The sequence below is a fragment of the Carassius carassius genome, chromosome 12, assembly GCF_963082965.1.
Source record: "Carassius carassius chromosome 12, fCarCar2.1, whole genome shotgun sequence".
NCBI lineage: Eukaryota > Metazoa > Chordata > Actinopteri > Cypriniformes > Cyprinidae > Carassius > Carassius carassius.
Window position 1 is genome coordinate 17,121,152 of NC_081766.1, and position 16,118 is coordinate 17,137,269.

The 16,118-nt window shown below is 39.7% G+C and overlaps 1 protein-coding gene across 2 annotated transcripts; it reads left to right on the forward strand.

Moving 5' to 3' along the window:
* The first annotated feature begins 4,571 nt into the window (after positions 1-4,571).
* Positions 4,572-7,509, forward strand: LOC132154960 (solute carrier family 35 member G2-like). Of its 2 annotated transcripts, none has more exons than XM_059563709.1 (2): positions 4,572-4,717; positions 5,889-7,509. In XM_059563709.1, exon 2 carries the CDS (start codon positions 5,924-5,926, stop codon positions 7,169-7,171), a length of 1,248 nt encoding a protein of 415 aa, XP_059419692.1. In that variant the 5' UTR covers positions 4,572-4,717; positions 5,889-5,923; the 3' UTR covers positions 7,172-7,509. The 2 variants fall into 2 exon arrangements, with proteins under 2 accessions (XP_059419692.1, XP_059419693.1); XM_059563710.1 differs by lacking the exon at positions 4,572-4,717 and adding an exon at positions 4,729-4,876.
* Positions 7,510-16,118: the final 8,609 nt, after the last annotated feature.

Genomic DNA, 16,118 nt, shown 5'->3' on the forward strand with positions numbered 1-16,118 from the left:
TATATAGATTTCCAGCTGCTGAAGAGTTCGTGGTCGTCTTTGACGTATTTTTCGTTTAATGATGCGCCAAATGTTCTCTATAGGTGAAAGATCTGGACTGCAGGCAGGCCAGGTTAGCACCCGGACTCTTCTACGACGAAGCCATGCTGTTGTTATAGCTGCAGTATGTGGTTTTGCATTGTCCTGCTGAAATAAACAAGGCCTTCCCTGAAATAGACGTTGTTTGGAGGGAAGCATATGTTGCTCTAAAACCTTTATATACCTTTCAGCATTCACAGAGCCTTCCAAAACATGCAAGCTGCCCATACCGTATGCACTTATGCACCCCCATACCATCAGAGATGCTGGCTTTTGAACTGAACGCTGATAACATGCTGGAAGGTCTCCCTCCTCTTTAGCCCGGAGGACACGGCATCCGTGATTTCCAACAAGAATGTCAAATTTGGACTCATCTGACCATAAAACACTATTCCACTTTGAAATAGTCCATTTTAAATGAGCCTTGGCCCACAGGACACGACGGCGCTTCTGGACCATGTTCACATATGGCTTCCTTTTTGCATGATAGAGCTTTAGTTGGCATCTGCTGATGGCACGGCGGATTGTGTTTACTGACAGTGGTTTCTGAAAGTATTCCTGGGCCCATTTAGTAATGTCATTGACACAATCATGCCGATGAGTGATGCAGTGTCGTCTGAGAGCCCGAAGACCACGGGCATCCAATAAAGGTCTCCGGCCTTGTCCCTTACGCACAGAGATTTTCTCAGTTTCTCTGAATCTTTTGATGATGTTATGCACTGTAGATGATGAGATTTGCAAAGCCTTTGCAATTTGACGTTGAGGAACATTGTTTTTAAAGTTTTCCACAATTTTTTACGCAGTCTTTCACAGATTGGAGAGCCTCTGCCCATCTTTACTTCTGAGAGACTCTGCTTCTCTAAGACAAAGCTTTTATAGCTAATCATGTTACAGACCTGATATCAATTAACTTAATTAATCACTAGATGTTCTCCCAGCTGAATCTTTTCAAAACTGCTTGCTTTTTTAGCCATTTGTTGCCCCCGTGCCAACTTTTTTGAGACCTGTAGCAGGCATTAAATTTTAAATGAGCTAATTAAGTGGATAAAAGTGTAAAATTTCTCAGTTTAAACATTTGCTACGTTATCTATGTTCTATTGTGAGTAAAATATTGGCTCATGTGATTTGAAATTCCTTTAGTTTTCATTTTATTAAAATTTAAAAAACGTCCCAACTTTTCCGGAATTCGGGTTGTAAAATGAACTTAGCATGAAAAGTAGTTCTTTTTAAACACATTAAATTATCTATATTACTCTAAAATGGCAATTTTGGTCAGACTGACCTCAAACAGACTGAGCTGTTTAAAATTGTAATCCATAGTCTCATCATTTTGATACAGCTAAAGTGATATACAGCTTATGGCTATTTATATTTTAATACATTTATTTATTATTACATTAACATTTTACCCTCAAGGTAATTCACATGCTAAGCATCTGACTGTAACCTACAGTAAAATCACATGCAAACTTTTTGTCACCTGTCAAGCAGTTAAGTTAATTTTAGTGAGGTTATTAATGCTATGAGAGTTACACATGCATCCTGTTCATTGGGTTGCAATGCAACTGCCCACTGCCAAACCATTGCTCCACCATGTCAGCAGTTGTCCTTAAAGAAAAGCACCACTAAGAAGTGATCAGGTTTAAGAATGCAACAATGCACAAAGCCAAGCATTTGTGCCTGCATTGACGTCCTTGGGTATAATATGTTTCAGGCCTTAATGTAATATTTTTTTCAGAAACATATTTAAAATGTTTTGACTGACAACAAAGAATCTAAAATTATAGCCATTAAACAGGATACATTAATAAATCACACTGATGTTCTCAGCTTTTTCATATTCAGAGAAGCATTTTCAGCTCCCAAAGCAATCAGCAATTGTTCCTCTCAACAGGAAATGCCTTTTCCCTTTTTTGTGTTTGATTATAAGCCTATTTCAGTGATGCCAATGTCCTGAACAAAGCTATTATTGTTTTGTATTCTGCAGTTCATTGTCTTATTCTGTTTTTAGCATTGGGGAAACGTCTGTTACTGACAAGATAACTAACTCTGAGAGGTTGGATAAGGATATGCAGTCTCTGGATCCTGTATGATGAATTATTATGTATGATTAATATCATTATGTATCATCATTACGTATCAACAGTTTTTCAGCATCCTCATTCATCAAGACAGCTGTATCCTGCCTGCAGCTCCTAGAATTATAATGACACCTGCTGTCTTTGTGCATGGTGAATAAACCTTCATCCTCTATAGTATGCCGAACTGTATGTTCTGAAATATATATATATATATATATATATATATATATACTGTATATATGACTTAATGAAATTAGTTTAATGTTTGATTTAGTTTATTTACCTTAATATATTATTATAGATTATTATTATTCATAAAACATGGAATGAACAGTGTTTAGAAACGTTGAATGGAGATGAATCAAATAAAAATATCTATTCTCTTTAGTCAAATGGGAGTTTGCTGCATCACTTTTACTGTTTTAGTCTATCAATATTTTCTTGTGCGTGCTTGAGTGGAGTGAGCTGGTGTATTTAATGCTTTCAAAATAACAGGGAGAAGATGCAGTATTCATTATGAGCTCATAAAGAGAGTGGGGATATTGGTTACAGAGCACCTGTTTGCCCAGTATAAACAAACAGTGAGGGATATGCTACATTGGTTCTTCATGATCTGGTTTAACCAGCCCTGTATAGTTAGTTAAATAGTGAGTCCATTTTTTACCCAAGAAATTTTCTGTGAGAGGGTCAGTAAGGACTTTGGAAGGAATGACACTTGTTTGAACGTCACAGTTCAGATCTGTCTTTGAAGTCTAACATTATAGATTAATGGCTGGGCCTTTCACATAAACAGCATTATGTTTGACATTTAGTTTTATTAAGCTTTTAAGTTTAATGATTCATCCATTTTTAATATTGATATATTTGTGCTTTTGTGTCCAAGTGCTCTTGCTTATCAATAAATGTCACCTTTTGATTATTTTGCCTGTGTTGTCATTCTACATGTGTGTTAAACAAACAACAGCCCAGCATTTACTGGGTCAAAACAACATAATGCTGCTGAGTTTGTCCTTTCTGACATAGTACTGGGTTCCCAAAATGACCCCTGCTGGTATGTTTTTAATGTCATACTTTTTTGTAACATTTTTTTTTTATGTAATAAAACATTCCATTTAAAGAATGAAAAGCTAAATAATATGTATGAGTGTTACAATTTAATTCCGTCTTAAAAGGACACTAAAGCACTTTTACTGTGCTGCAGGGAAAATAGCACTGATTCTTTGCTCTCTGTGTCTGCAGAATGAGTTTCACCCATTGTTCTCCACACCAGTACAGAAAGGAAAAAAGTTCAGAGGTGATTATATGCTCCGTGATCTGTCACAATGACAGAAGAATGGTCGCTGACAGCCAGAGCATTCAGATATTGCACATAAAATCTGTTATGCATTTATAATTCATTAGAGGTAAAAGCAGCCACTAATGGCAGAATTGTCCTGATCCACTTCCAAAATCTGTGAAATCAATGGAAGCAAACATTAATAAGTAGTGTGTATGTCTCAATGACTGTGTAGTGTTTATACAGTAGCATGGAGAAAAATTACTCATGTGTTGTTTATTCCGGGAGCTTCACAGGCAGGCATTAAAAATAAACACTTTAAGATAAATGACTGGTCTTCTCAGCTAAACTGCATGTTCTGCTGAACTCTCTGTGTAGTCACTATGGAAACAGGGCCTTACTATTTTCACACAGCCTTGGTTACTATAAATATTAAAGGGTATCTATGTGTAATTACGAACAAAGGGGCAATACAATCTCACTCAAGACATGATAAACTAGACCAAATATTTTTAAAGCTTTCCTTAAATTTAAAATTGATTGGTTAAGACTAAAAAGACAAGAAAAAAATCCAGCCAGCAAGACAAAGAGGTATGATGATTCTTGGAGGAAAAATGTGCTTACAAACATTTTTATTTTAAAATACTGGGTTACACAGCTGTCAGATAATCATCCAGCTGATGGGAGGTCAAAACATGCTGAGATCTCCCCTCAATATAGTAACACAAGTCCCAGGGGTCATATCATATCATGAAATATGAATGATGCAGTTCTTTGCTCCTGTTCATATTTAAAGCATCTTTTAAATAGTTGCATTTGAAAACCTCATTTTGTAGACTGAACAAGTGCACTTAATTCTGCCATAGGCTACTGAATTTTTTTTATTAATTCAAAAATGTATAAAGCCCCATGTAGTTTTCATCCTTATTAATAAATGACCCATTTGGATTCATAACGCGACCCAGTCAAACTTTTACTTACCTTGCTCTGAAATTAGCCTGCATATAGTAGGCTACTTTAATAAATATTTCTTCTGCTAATGTACAAATGATATTCAGGCCATAATGAAGAGTGTTAAGAGTGATTCAAATGTTGTTAGGTGAAGTTGTACTGCGTCAATGACATGCTCCTCCTGAGTGCTGACGCACGCTTAGAGCAAATGCTCCTCATAGTGAATGCATGCAGCTCGACTGAGATCTCACAATCCAGAAACAACATCGACTTTCAGCATCCTGCGAGAAGAGCCTCTGGGAGACCCACTGCGAGCCGACTGGAGGCGGAGGTGCCCTGCTTTTATTCATTATTTTATTCACAAATCTAGAAGCGTTTCCATACAGAACGAAAGGCATGGGAAGTCTAAACATATTGCCTCAAAAACAGCAATGATCGCTGGATTTAATACATTCATTCGCGTATCTTCAGCGGCGTGAGGAGAGGATAGGTGAGATTGAATCGTTTGTCTTGGTTATTGCGCAGGAGGTTTTTAATAGAAATATCCGACTTACTTTCTTATTAATGGCCATATTGTTTCACACTGAAAGATATATTAGGTATGTATCATGTCATGAATAACAGAAGGGGCGTGATTAGCCTACATTCAGTGCTGTAGTAGCCTACTAGACCGCGCGCCTTCTGCTTCATTCATAAAATCAGTATCCGGAGTGAAATCGGGTTCTCTCTGCTAAATGTCACTCACATATAGCCTACGACAAATTCATCCGCTGCTTTCTGCGTCATGTGACATCATCGAAGCAGGCGTCATATACAGTACCATGTTCTCTTGTAGGGGACAGCGGGTCTAGTTGTCATACTTTTTACTCTCAGTGTAGGTTTATTTTTGAGGGTCAGTTCTTGTAGAAATATATATCTTAATTAATTGACAACAAAAGGTTCAGGGGAAGAAAGCACATGTAAAAAGTAGTCTAAAAACAATGTATGAAACAGGCAGCAAACAGGTAACATACAAAAATATAATAGGCTACTATGGCCTAGTGGTTCGAGAGTTTGATTCCAATTCCTAGGGTTGTGGGTTTGAGTCTTGGGCCAGCAATACCATGAGTGAGGTGCCCTTGAGCAAGGCACCGAACCCCCAACTGCTCCCTGGGTGCCACAGCATAAATGGCTGCCCACTGCTCCGGGTGTTCACAGTGTGTGTGTGTGTTCACTTTGGATGGGTTAAATGCAGAGCACAAGTTCTGAGTATGGGTCACCATACTTGGCTGAATGTCCCATCACTTTCACTATGTTTTGACCAAACTGTTGTTAATAAATTGTATCAATTTAAAACACAAGTAACAACTTGCCCCAGCATGACAAGCTTGATAATATATACGGATAAAATTCATAAAAAATAAATATCATATTACCATAGAAAACCACATTTGTGGATCAGAATGTACAGACTTACCTGCTTATAAATGCTTTTTTTTGTTTTTGTTTTTTTTTACATTCAGGAGCTACTCAACAACGAGTATTAGTCTATAAGAAAATGGATGATTCACCATCAAAGCATCTTCTTGGCTCCAAGAAGAGAGTCAAAATCCACCCAAACACAGTGACGGTCAAATACGCCACTCACTTTCCCCAGCCTGGAGACGAGGGCTATGATGACGCTCCATCTTTTGAAGACTTTGGATCATTTTTCGAAGAGACCTCAGACAGCAAGCACCTCACTGACAGCAAGTCAGGCAGGACTTTTTTTGGCGCACTTGACAGTCGGTCCAAACTGGCTAGGGATCAGAACGAAAAAGGGGTCGGAGGTCAGCTGCAGAGCTTCGGGGAGGCCTCTGTGTTCACTTCACGCATGACATGGGCCGCTCTGTTCGGGGCGGCTCTTGCCCACGGCTGCGTGGCTCTCATCACACGTCTAGCTGCTGACCGCTCTAGGGTGCCATCGCTCGAACTTCTCTTTATCCGCTCTGTCATCCAGGTGTTGTCCATCGTGGTGGTGTTTCATTACCAGGAGCCTCCTTTCGGTCCTCAAGGCTACAGACTGCGTCTTTTCTTCTATGGCGTGTGCAATGTCATCTCCATCACGTGTGCATATACCTCCTTTGCCATCGTCCCGCCCAGCAATGGCACCATCATGTGGAGAGCCACCACAACGGTCTTCAGTGCCATAATGGCGTTTTTACTCATCGATGAGCGACTAGGAATGACAGACATGGTGACAGTAGTCAGTAGCGTCTTTGGCCTTTGCTTGGTTATGATTCCCAACATTGTAGGCGAGCACCGGTCTCTGGGATTCTGGAAGGAGGCCTTCGGCTACACCATGACGGTGATGGCAGGCTTAATGGCGGCCCTGTCCATGATCATATATCGCGCCATCAAAGAGAGGGTGAGCATGTGGACTGCACTTTTCACCTTCGGCTGGACTGGAACCGTGTGGGGAGTGTCCACTATGTTCATCCTGCAGGAGCCCATCATTCCACTGGACGGAGAGACGTGGGGGTATCTAATTGGTATCTGCGTCTGCTCCACTGTGGCATTTCTCGGGGTCTATTACGCACTCAACAAGTTTCATCCCGCACTGGTCAGCACCGTTCAACATATGGAGATCGTTGTGGCTATGCTTCTGCAGCTGATTGTGCTCCACATGGTCCCCTCAGTGTATGACATCATCGGGGGTCTCATCATCATCATCAGTGTAGTCGTGCTGACAGCCGTAAAGCTTTTCTGGGTGGGCAAGAGCAAAAGACAGGAGTATGAAGAGATCCTCGACTCACCGATAAAGTGATCAAAGTTATTGTTTTATAGATATTATTGTTGAGTCTGATTTGTCAGGGCTTGAATTACAGGTTTTTGCTTAGACACTAAAAGTTATTGTGAATGTTTGAGAAAAAGATATATGTGAAGTTTACAGTATGTAAAGTTTATTTATTGATGAAGTGCCATTGTGAAGTTGTCTTGGTGTATTATGTGAAGCTCAAAAAGGTTGTGGATTCTTCTCACCCATTATGAAGTAATTATATATGTTTAGCTATGTCATATCATGTTTCATTAGGTAGTACATCAAAATAAAGGCTGCAATGACAACATGAGATCTTTTCATAAATATGCACTGCAATTTTCCAAGTTGACATGGTCAATAGTGCCCTCTGTTGGTATTTTGTGACTATATGGCCATGAGAAGTGGAGCAACAATTTTTGGCACAGCCTGATTAGCCTGAGTGAATCACATCAGTTTTGCAACAGTGATGTAGTAATGATTCACTCCAGAGTTTTACTCAGTTTTAACCATTGTACTGTAATAATATGTTTTGGCAAGGCGTTCTCATATTTGAGGTTAAAGTCAAAAGGTTGCATTGTCTCTGTAACAGGTCCAAAATATTTGACAAAGTAAATAAAAGTAAATGCATGTTCTTGGAATAAAAAAGCCAATGCATGATCCATGCAAACATATGATTGTTCATACAATCATAATTTCACTTACAACACTTGAATATATCAGAGAATATACCTGTTGTGTCTTTAAAAAATAACAGCAAAAAGTGTACTGTTTCGAACTGAAATATTTACAAAGATTTGTTTTCTCTTTAATAAAAGCATGTATTAATTTCACTGTGCATTTATATGAGAATCTAACCATTTTTGTTAAGTTATAAAAAGAAAACAAATTCTCGAAGCACAATAATATTTGTCCATGTTTTGAAAGTTTTATAGGACTTTTTCACAGTGTTTACAAGGTGGTAGGAATGGCCAAGTAATCACATTAAAACTGAATAAAGCTAGTGAATTTATATTTTATTAATGTTGCTTCATAAAATTATTTAAAAAATGCTAAAAAAAATCATACATTAAAATGTAAAAAAAAATATGTTTGAAATTAATTTAATGCTTAAGTTTAAAATTAAAAAAGATGATGAAACCAATATGTGAGTTGCAGTAGTAAAGTATCAAATCTTTCCTATTCATTTTATCTGTGGACTGTATGACATCATCTCAGTGTGCAACCATGTCGTCATAACAAACATTCAAACACATTCATGTCAGCGCATTGAAATTTGTAGGCTTAGATTTGTGGGTTTTCTGATATCATCGGCACAGGCATGAAGTTCATCCCATAACATCATGTGAAAGCATTTATTCATTGCCTCCCTTGAGAAATAAACAGGTCTGGAACAAGGACCAATCAGTGTTGTTACCGCTGCTTCAAAGAATGGCAGCCTGCTGGCTCACTGAAATCTGAGTGTGTGCTGGAGTTTAGCTCTCTGACTGTAGAGAAGTGATTGCTCAGAGGCCTCATAAGTTGCAGATGTGGTCTCTTGCTCAGTGGACTTCTCACAATATCACTCACAGATGGACTTTTAATTCTTAAGAGTTTGCACACTGAATTCACCTTAAAAAAACATTGCTTGAAAACATGTTCACCAGACAAACAGCTACAGCTACATAAGGATCCTTTGATGTGTTGGAACTTAGTAAAAAAAATATCACGCTATGCAACGAAATAATAAAAAATTATAACAAATAAAAATAATAAAATAAAAAGTAGCTTTGCAAAGACCTGTCCATAGCTTTTCACCACGCTCCGAGATTTTACTTGATTTTAATTGATTTGATTTTATGAAGGTCTTTCCAGGCATGTCAGGCGATTTGAAGATCCCCTGAAAAGAATCAGTTTAGAAACGGAGAACTGAAACAGGATGTGTAAATCTGAAGTGAGTGGGCTTTGTTGTGAAGTGTCACATGTCATGTATCTCATAAATATCTTTATAGCTTTGCATGTTCCCAAATTCTCATGTTCTTTAGGTCACTCCGGTCTGTTTTGTCCCACAAACCCACGTCTCTATGGATATCAGTTTCAGCCACTCTCTCCCCATCACCACTGTGAGACGTTTCTAACGCTGCTTCTCAAAGCAGAAGTTCAGTGTTGTGAGGAAGAAAGCCTTAGTGTTTGAGTCACAGCACACATGGTTTGGTTTATACTTGGCCTTCCACATTGATTGGATGTTCCTGTTTTTCTGATAGTTTGCAATTTAGAAACTTTTAGATCAGACTATAGCAGACCAGACTTCATGTGCATAATTCATAAATTGTTAATTTATAATTTGTACACAAATTCCTTCTTATTTCATCAATGCTCTCTGTACAGCGGATCAGGGATTGAATTTGTATTATTTTTTTTACACTGGTCTATAATTTATTGCTATATCAGTGTTATCATATTGGTCTGGCAGATCAGTTCTTCGCTGGATAACCTTCAGACTGGACCAGAGTTTATTCAGGGTTTAAAAAAAAGAAAATGTATTTCGTCACTTGTTTTTTTGGAAATGCAAATAGTAATGCAAATGTCTCTAAATATGTGGCACAGCTATGCTGTATTAAGCGCACGTAGATAAAGAAGAAGGTTTATAAAGTCTTTAATTTTCAAAGTGAAGACTACAATGCTATTTTACATTTGATTATTCGGTTTCTACCTGGACACCTACAAACTTGAAAAAACGTAAACATACATTAATGCTATCCTGTGGGTTGGATTAAAGTCGTTCTATTTATTGATTTGTGTTATTAACACAATGATTAAATTGATTATTATTTCAGAAATATACAGCCCCATTCACACTGCCAGCGACAAAGCAACATGATCCCATTCATTTTCAGTGAAGAGCTGGCGACTTCCGGCGACACGAGAAACAGTGAGCATTGGCGACAGACTGTGGGCATGTCAAGAGATGCAAGTCAAGTGACAAAAATTAAGAATTGTTTAACTCTATGCAAACCACAAAGGAGTGACAACCAATAGGAGTGACGTGTGAGTGCCACTGACAGATTCTTCACTCCTATTAAACAATTTCAAACCCACTGCTGCAACCTGCACTGGGGCCCCGCAAACCCCAACTACGGCCCTGCTCCTGAAAACATGATGCCTGGTACCCTTCTCATTTCTGTGATGTGTTTTTTAAATTCTTGCCCATTTGCTATTAAGCTCCTGCATTCTGTTGTATAGTAGTAGGAAAGACATTATACAGCTATGTATTATTACTCTGAGTCATATCCAGTTAATTTCAGTTCCTTCCTTTGCTTTCAAAATCCCATGGATCTCCTCCGCTGTAACTCCTGTTAACTTGAGATATTTGTTAGAACATCCTACGGTAATCTTTAACTTGTCCGATTTCCTTCACATGTGAAGCACTATTAACCACCTAAAAAAATATGAATGCCACAAAGTCAGTTTTATTCATCATAATATGTAGATCTGATTCATTCCTCTCAGGATTTACTCCTTTCTGGGTATAGGATTCCTCCCTGATACTATGCACATTAGTTCTCTTTGTTTCAACTGTTCCTTTTACCTTACGGGTAGCTTCTACTTATGTAAAAAAAATTTGAACTTCACAAGCTTCTTGTTGTGTGTCCTCCTCTGCATTTACAGCATTTAATCTCTGCACCCTCCTCACACTTGCCATTTTCATGTTCTCCCCCACATTTTGCACACTGCATTTCCCTTTACAAAGATTTGCATTATGTCCCATATATTGACATTCGAAACATCTCAAAGGTCAAGGTATGAACTCTCATACCAAGAATCCTAGCTTCACACTTATCGGCAGAGTACTGCTTTCAAACTGAATCATTACACTCATGCTTTCACATCTTTTCTTGTCTTTCCACGTCTGCAGTCTTTAGATTAGATTAGATTCAACTTTATTGTCACTGCACATGTAAGGTACAAGGCAACAAAATGCAGTTAGCATCTAACCAGAAGTGCAATAAGCAGTAAGTACAGCATATACAAGGTCTATAATATGTACAATAACTATACAGATAAGTATTATGGACATAATTTACAGATTTTAAATACTATTAGTATGATATACAGATAGGTGTACTATGAACATACTATACAGATGGATTATGTAAAAGTGTATGTACACTATAGGCAGAAGTATGAACATATGCACATAATTACACTATTGCAATAGACAGTAAAGTGCATAGAAAATATTTCAGTGTGCAAATGGATTATTCAGTGTTCCTGGATGAATAGACAGTAGTGCAAGTAATAACAGGTTACTGTTTTTTTGCTTGTTGTGAATAAATAAATAAATCAGTCAGAGTGTTGAAGAGGGGGAGGAGTCTGTGTGTGTGGTGTGGGGGGTGTTGAGGGGTGTCAGAGGGCAGAGTTCAGCAAGGAGACAGCTTTAGGGAAAAAGCTGTTCCTGAATCTTGTGGTCCTTGTCCGGAGGCTCCTGAAGCGCCTCCCGGAGGGCAGGAGGTTAAACAGTCCATGGTCAGGGTGAGAGGAGTGCTTGAGAATGCTGCAAGCTCGACGTAGACAGCGTTTCCTCTGGATGTCCTCAAGAGCAGGAAGTGGTGTCCCTGTGATGCGTTGGGCAGTTTTCACCACCCTCTGCAGTGCCTTGCGGTCAGCCACTGAGCAGTTCCCATACCAGACTGTGATGCAACTGGTCAGGATGCTCTCAATTGCACACCGGTAGAAGTTAACCAGGATGGATGAAGACAGCTGGTTCTTCTTCAGTGTCCTGAGGAAGAAAAGGCGCTGGTGAGCCTTCTTGACTAGGCTGGAGTTGTTTGTGGCCCAGGACAGTTCCTCCGAGATGGTGGTTCCCAGGAACTTGAAGCTGGAGACACGTTCAACAACCATCCCGTTAATGTGGATGGGGTCATGCGTGCTTCCTTTCTTCTTCCTGAAGTCCACAATGAGCTCCTTAGTCTGTACCTCTGGTGCAGGTGCTGTACCTTTTCCCTGTAGGCAGTCTCATCGTTGTCTGTGATGAGGCCAATCACCGTGGTGTCGTCTGCAAACTTAATGATGGAGTTGGATCCATGCACAGGCTTGCAGTCATGGGTGTAAAGGGAGTAGAGGAATGGGCTCATCACACAGCCCTGTGGTACACCAGTGTTAAGTGTGATGGTGGTGGAGTGGGTGTGGCCTCACTGAACATGCTGAGGCCTGTTGGTCAGAAAGTCCATGATCCAGTTGCAGAGGGAGGTGTTAATGTCCAGGTCTCCAAATTATGGTCAGCTTGGAGGGAATGACGGTGTTAAATGCTGAACTGAAGTCAACAAACAACATACTAACATACGTATTGTTATGGACCAGGTGTGTGAGTGCAGAGTGCAGCACTGTGCATACTGCATCCTCTGTGCTCCTATTTCTGCGGTAGGCAAATTGGTGTGGGTCCAGTGTGGGTGGGTGGCAGTCTTTGAGGTGTGCTAGGACCAGTCGCTCGAAGCACTTCATAATGATGGGTGTGAGTGCTACGGGGCGATAGTCATTCAGGCAGGTTGGGGAGGAGTGTTTCGGTACTGGCACAATGGATGTGGACTTAAAACATGTTGGCACAGTTGCTTGGGTGAAGGACAGGTTGAAAATGTCTGTGAAGATCCCTGCAAGCTGCTCTGCACATGCCCTAAGCACACGTCCAGGAATGCCATCAGGGCCAGCAGCCTTGCGTGCGTTGATCCGGCTCATTGCAGTGTGGACATCTGTGGAGGTGAATTTGAGAGGTTGGTGGTCTGCTGAGTGTGTAATTTTGGTGGCCGTCTCCTTGCTGTCGCTGTTGAAGCGAGCATAAAAGTCATTTAGCTCGTTAAGGAAGGAGATGTCCGTGACCGTTGGAGTGGAGTTGCTTGACTTGTAGTCACTGATGATCTGGATGCCCTGCCACATGCTTCGGGGGTCAAGGGAGTTGGAAAAGTGTTCCTCTACCTTCAGCTTGTAGCAGTACTTGGCCTTTTTGATGCCCCTTTTCAGGTTAGCCCTGGATTTACTGTAGGCCTGAGCGTCATCTGACTTGAAGGTAGTGTTGCGGGCTTTCAGCAGAAGTCGCACCTCCTTGTTCATCCATGGCTTCTGATTAGGGTATGTTGTTATCTGTTTTTCTATTGTAACACTGTCAATGGTGGAGTTGATGTGATCCAGTACAGAGGAGGTGTAGATATCAATGTCCGTGTGAGAGCCACAGGCAGCCTGATAAGCAAACATACTCCAGTCAGTGTGTTGAAACCTCTCTTGAAGTAAAGAGTCTGCTCCAGTTGGCCACACTTTGATGGTCCTCACTAATGGCTTCACACGGTTGATGAGGGGTGAATACTTAGGGGTGAGAAACAAAGAAAGGTGATCAGACTGTCCGAGGTGGGAGAGGGGGGTCGCAATGTAAGCTCCATCAATGTTTGTGTAAACATGATCCAAAGATTTGTCTCCTATGGTGTGGCAGGAAACATGCTGGTGAAATTTGGGGAACACTGTTTTTAATTTGCAGTGATTAAAATCACCTGCGACAATAAAAGCAGCCTCCGGGTGAGCAGTCTGTTGTTTACTAATGGTTGCATGAAGTTCGTTCATAGCAAGCTTGGCATTAGCATCCGGTGGAATATAGACTGGCGGTTATTATGGTGGAAGTGAACTCCGGTGGCAGATAAAAAGGTCTACATTTAACCATGAGAAACTCTAGGTTAGCTGAGCAGTGTCTCCCAACAATGACAGTGTTCGTACAGCAAGCTTTGTTGACATAAATGCACAATCCACCACCTCTTGTCTTGCCGGAGTCATCTGCCGTTCTATCTGCCCGGAACGTGTAGCGTCCGGCTAGCTCAATAGCATTATTCTAGCAGAGATGACTATGCCTCCACTCAGACTTCCTTTAATATCATCCAGGTACTCCTGAAATAACCGCTCAAACTTTATTACCTATTTCTGTGCATGCTATCCTTCCTCCTGCCAGTGTTTTTATTTTCAGAATTTTTTGCTTCTGTTTTTCATCCCTGAATTTAATCATTATTCTTCCATTGCTAAGACAAGATACAGCTTTCACTACTCCTATTGCTTTCTCGACTGCTTTTGATAGTTTAACAGGATGAGTTTTTTCGTTCTGACTGCTTAGCAAAAGTAATTATGACTTTGATTTATCTTTCTTCCACCTCTTTATCAGCTTCAATTCTCGCAAGTCTTACTTTATTAATTGTTTGTTTGCTTACAATCAGATCCATCACCCATTTTTTACTTTATTGAATCTTACTTCCTGATAATCCATATCTTGATTATTGTCGCCATCCGAAGTATCTCCCCACGCCCTTCTCCCTCGACTCCTGGAAAGCCTTCCAAACTGGATGGGCTATGACTCTCACTTCTGTTTTCCATAATTAACTCAGTGAAGGGGGAAAGGTGTATGAGGAAAACAAAGTCCAAATTGAATGACATGACAATATGTTTATTTGTTATTCCATTATTTATTTGTCTGTTGCATGAAATCCCAGCACGTCAGCCCTCATTTCCAGCGCAGGGCGGCTGCAGGCGTTTCCTGTAGTAAACAGCTGCCATGCATTCGTAGGTTTCGGAGAGGTCACAAACGCTTCAGTGTTTGTGAATTTATGAGGGCTTTGTTATCCTTCCTTCAAGCAGCTAAAGGAAAATAAAGTGAGGTTCATTTTTAGGTGCTGTGATTGTTCAAAATATCTCATAATCATTTGTGGCAGATGAATAGAATGCTGTCAAAATTGTGATATACTTAATATAATCATGAGATAAAAACTAAAAATCATAGTCATACATAGTTTGACTTTTATATGTCATAATTACCACTTTTTATATCATAATTATGATTTACAAAAGTATGGACTTCCATCAAGTTTTTAATAAGAGTTATCGTATTTAATCTTTATTATTGTCTCTCTCTGCCTCTGTAGCTCTGCCTCTTTCTCTCTTTAACCCTCACTTACTTTTTCATATATAGCATGGATGCCTGTCCCTTTTGTCAGTCACTGAACCTTCTCACAACTCTCAGGAAGCGATTCTGCTCCCTTTAACTGTGAGCTCATTCCCTTAAATTACAGCTCTGTTCACTGGACCAGGTGCTCCAAAGGTACATCTGACAACCTTTCTTTCACAACAGCTCTGCAGGTTTGTAAACAGGTGACAGCTAGGAGAGCTGGGAGAACCTGCTCATGTTCAGTGTAGTTTACTCACATTACACACAATACTGATCCACTGGGGGACCAACTATTAAATGAACCAAGCAGACCCATGTATGGACAATCAAACTGCAGTACAACCTATAGATTCACTCTCTATTCTATAGACCAGTGGTACTCATTTGATTTAGTTTAATAACCCAGACACCCTCTTTTCCTTTTTATATTTTCTGTAAGGCTGTTCTGGAAAAATATGTCATAAAAAGGGCTTATACAACAGTCATACCCGGTTCTCATATTTGACATGCTCATTTGATCTTTTAGTTGAACTTTTAGTAATGTTAAATGCTTTTGTCATTTATATTACTATTATTATTTTCCTTATAGCTCACTTTTAGTTTTCAATTCACCCCAGTTAGTAATTTTAGAGTTTCAAACTCATACTGTGACTGACAACCACCATTTACCTATGATATTTATCATTATGAAATACAGGTCCTAGAACTGGTAGAACTGCTCCTGCACCTGAACTGCCAGTAACACCAAGTTCATTAATGTATAATGACAGAAAAGTGTACCTTGAATGCAGTATAAGCCTGCTCAAAGTGTAAATGTTAATATAGAATATGTATCACTGTTTATTTCATTTTTACATTTTACAAACACTTTTATCCGAAGCGCTCTAATTCGTCACAGAGCCAACAATAGTCATAGTGTACAATGTTTATTAGAAAGCTAGATGAGGATAACATTTTTGCATTTTTTGTGGCTCACCAGGCCACACACTCTGTCTGTAAATTATAATA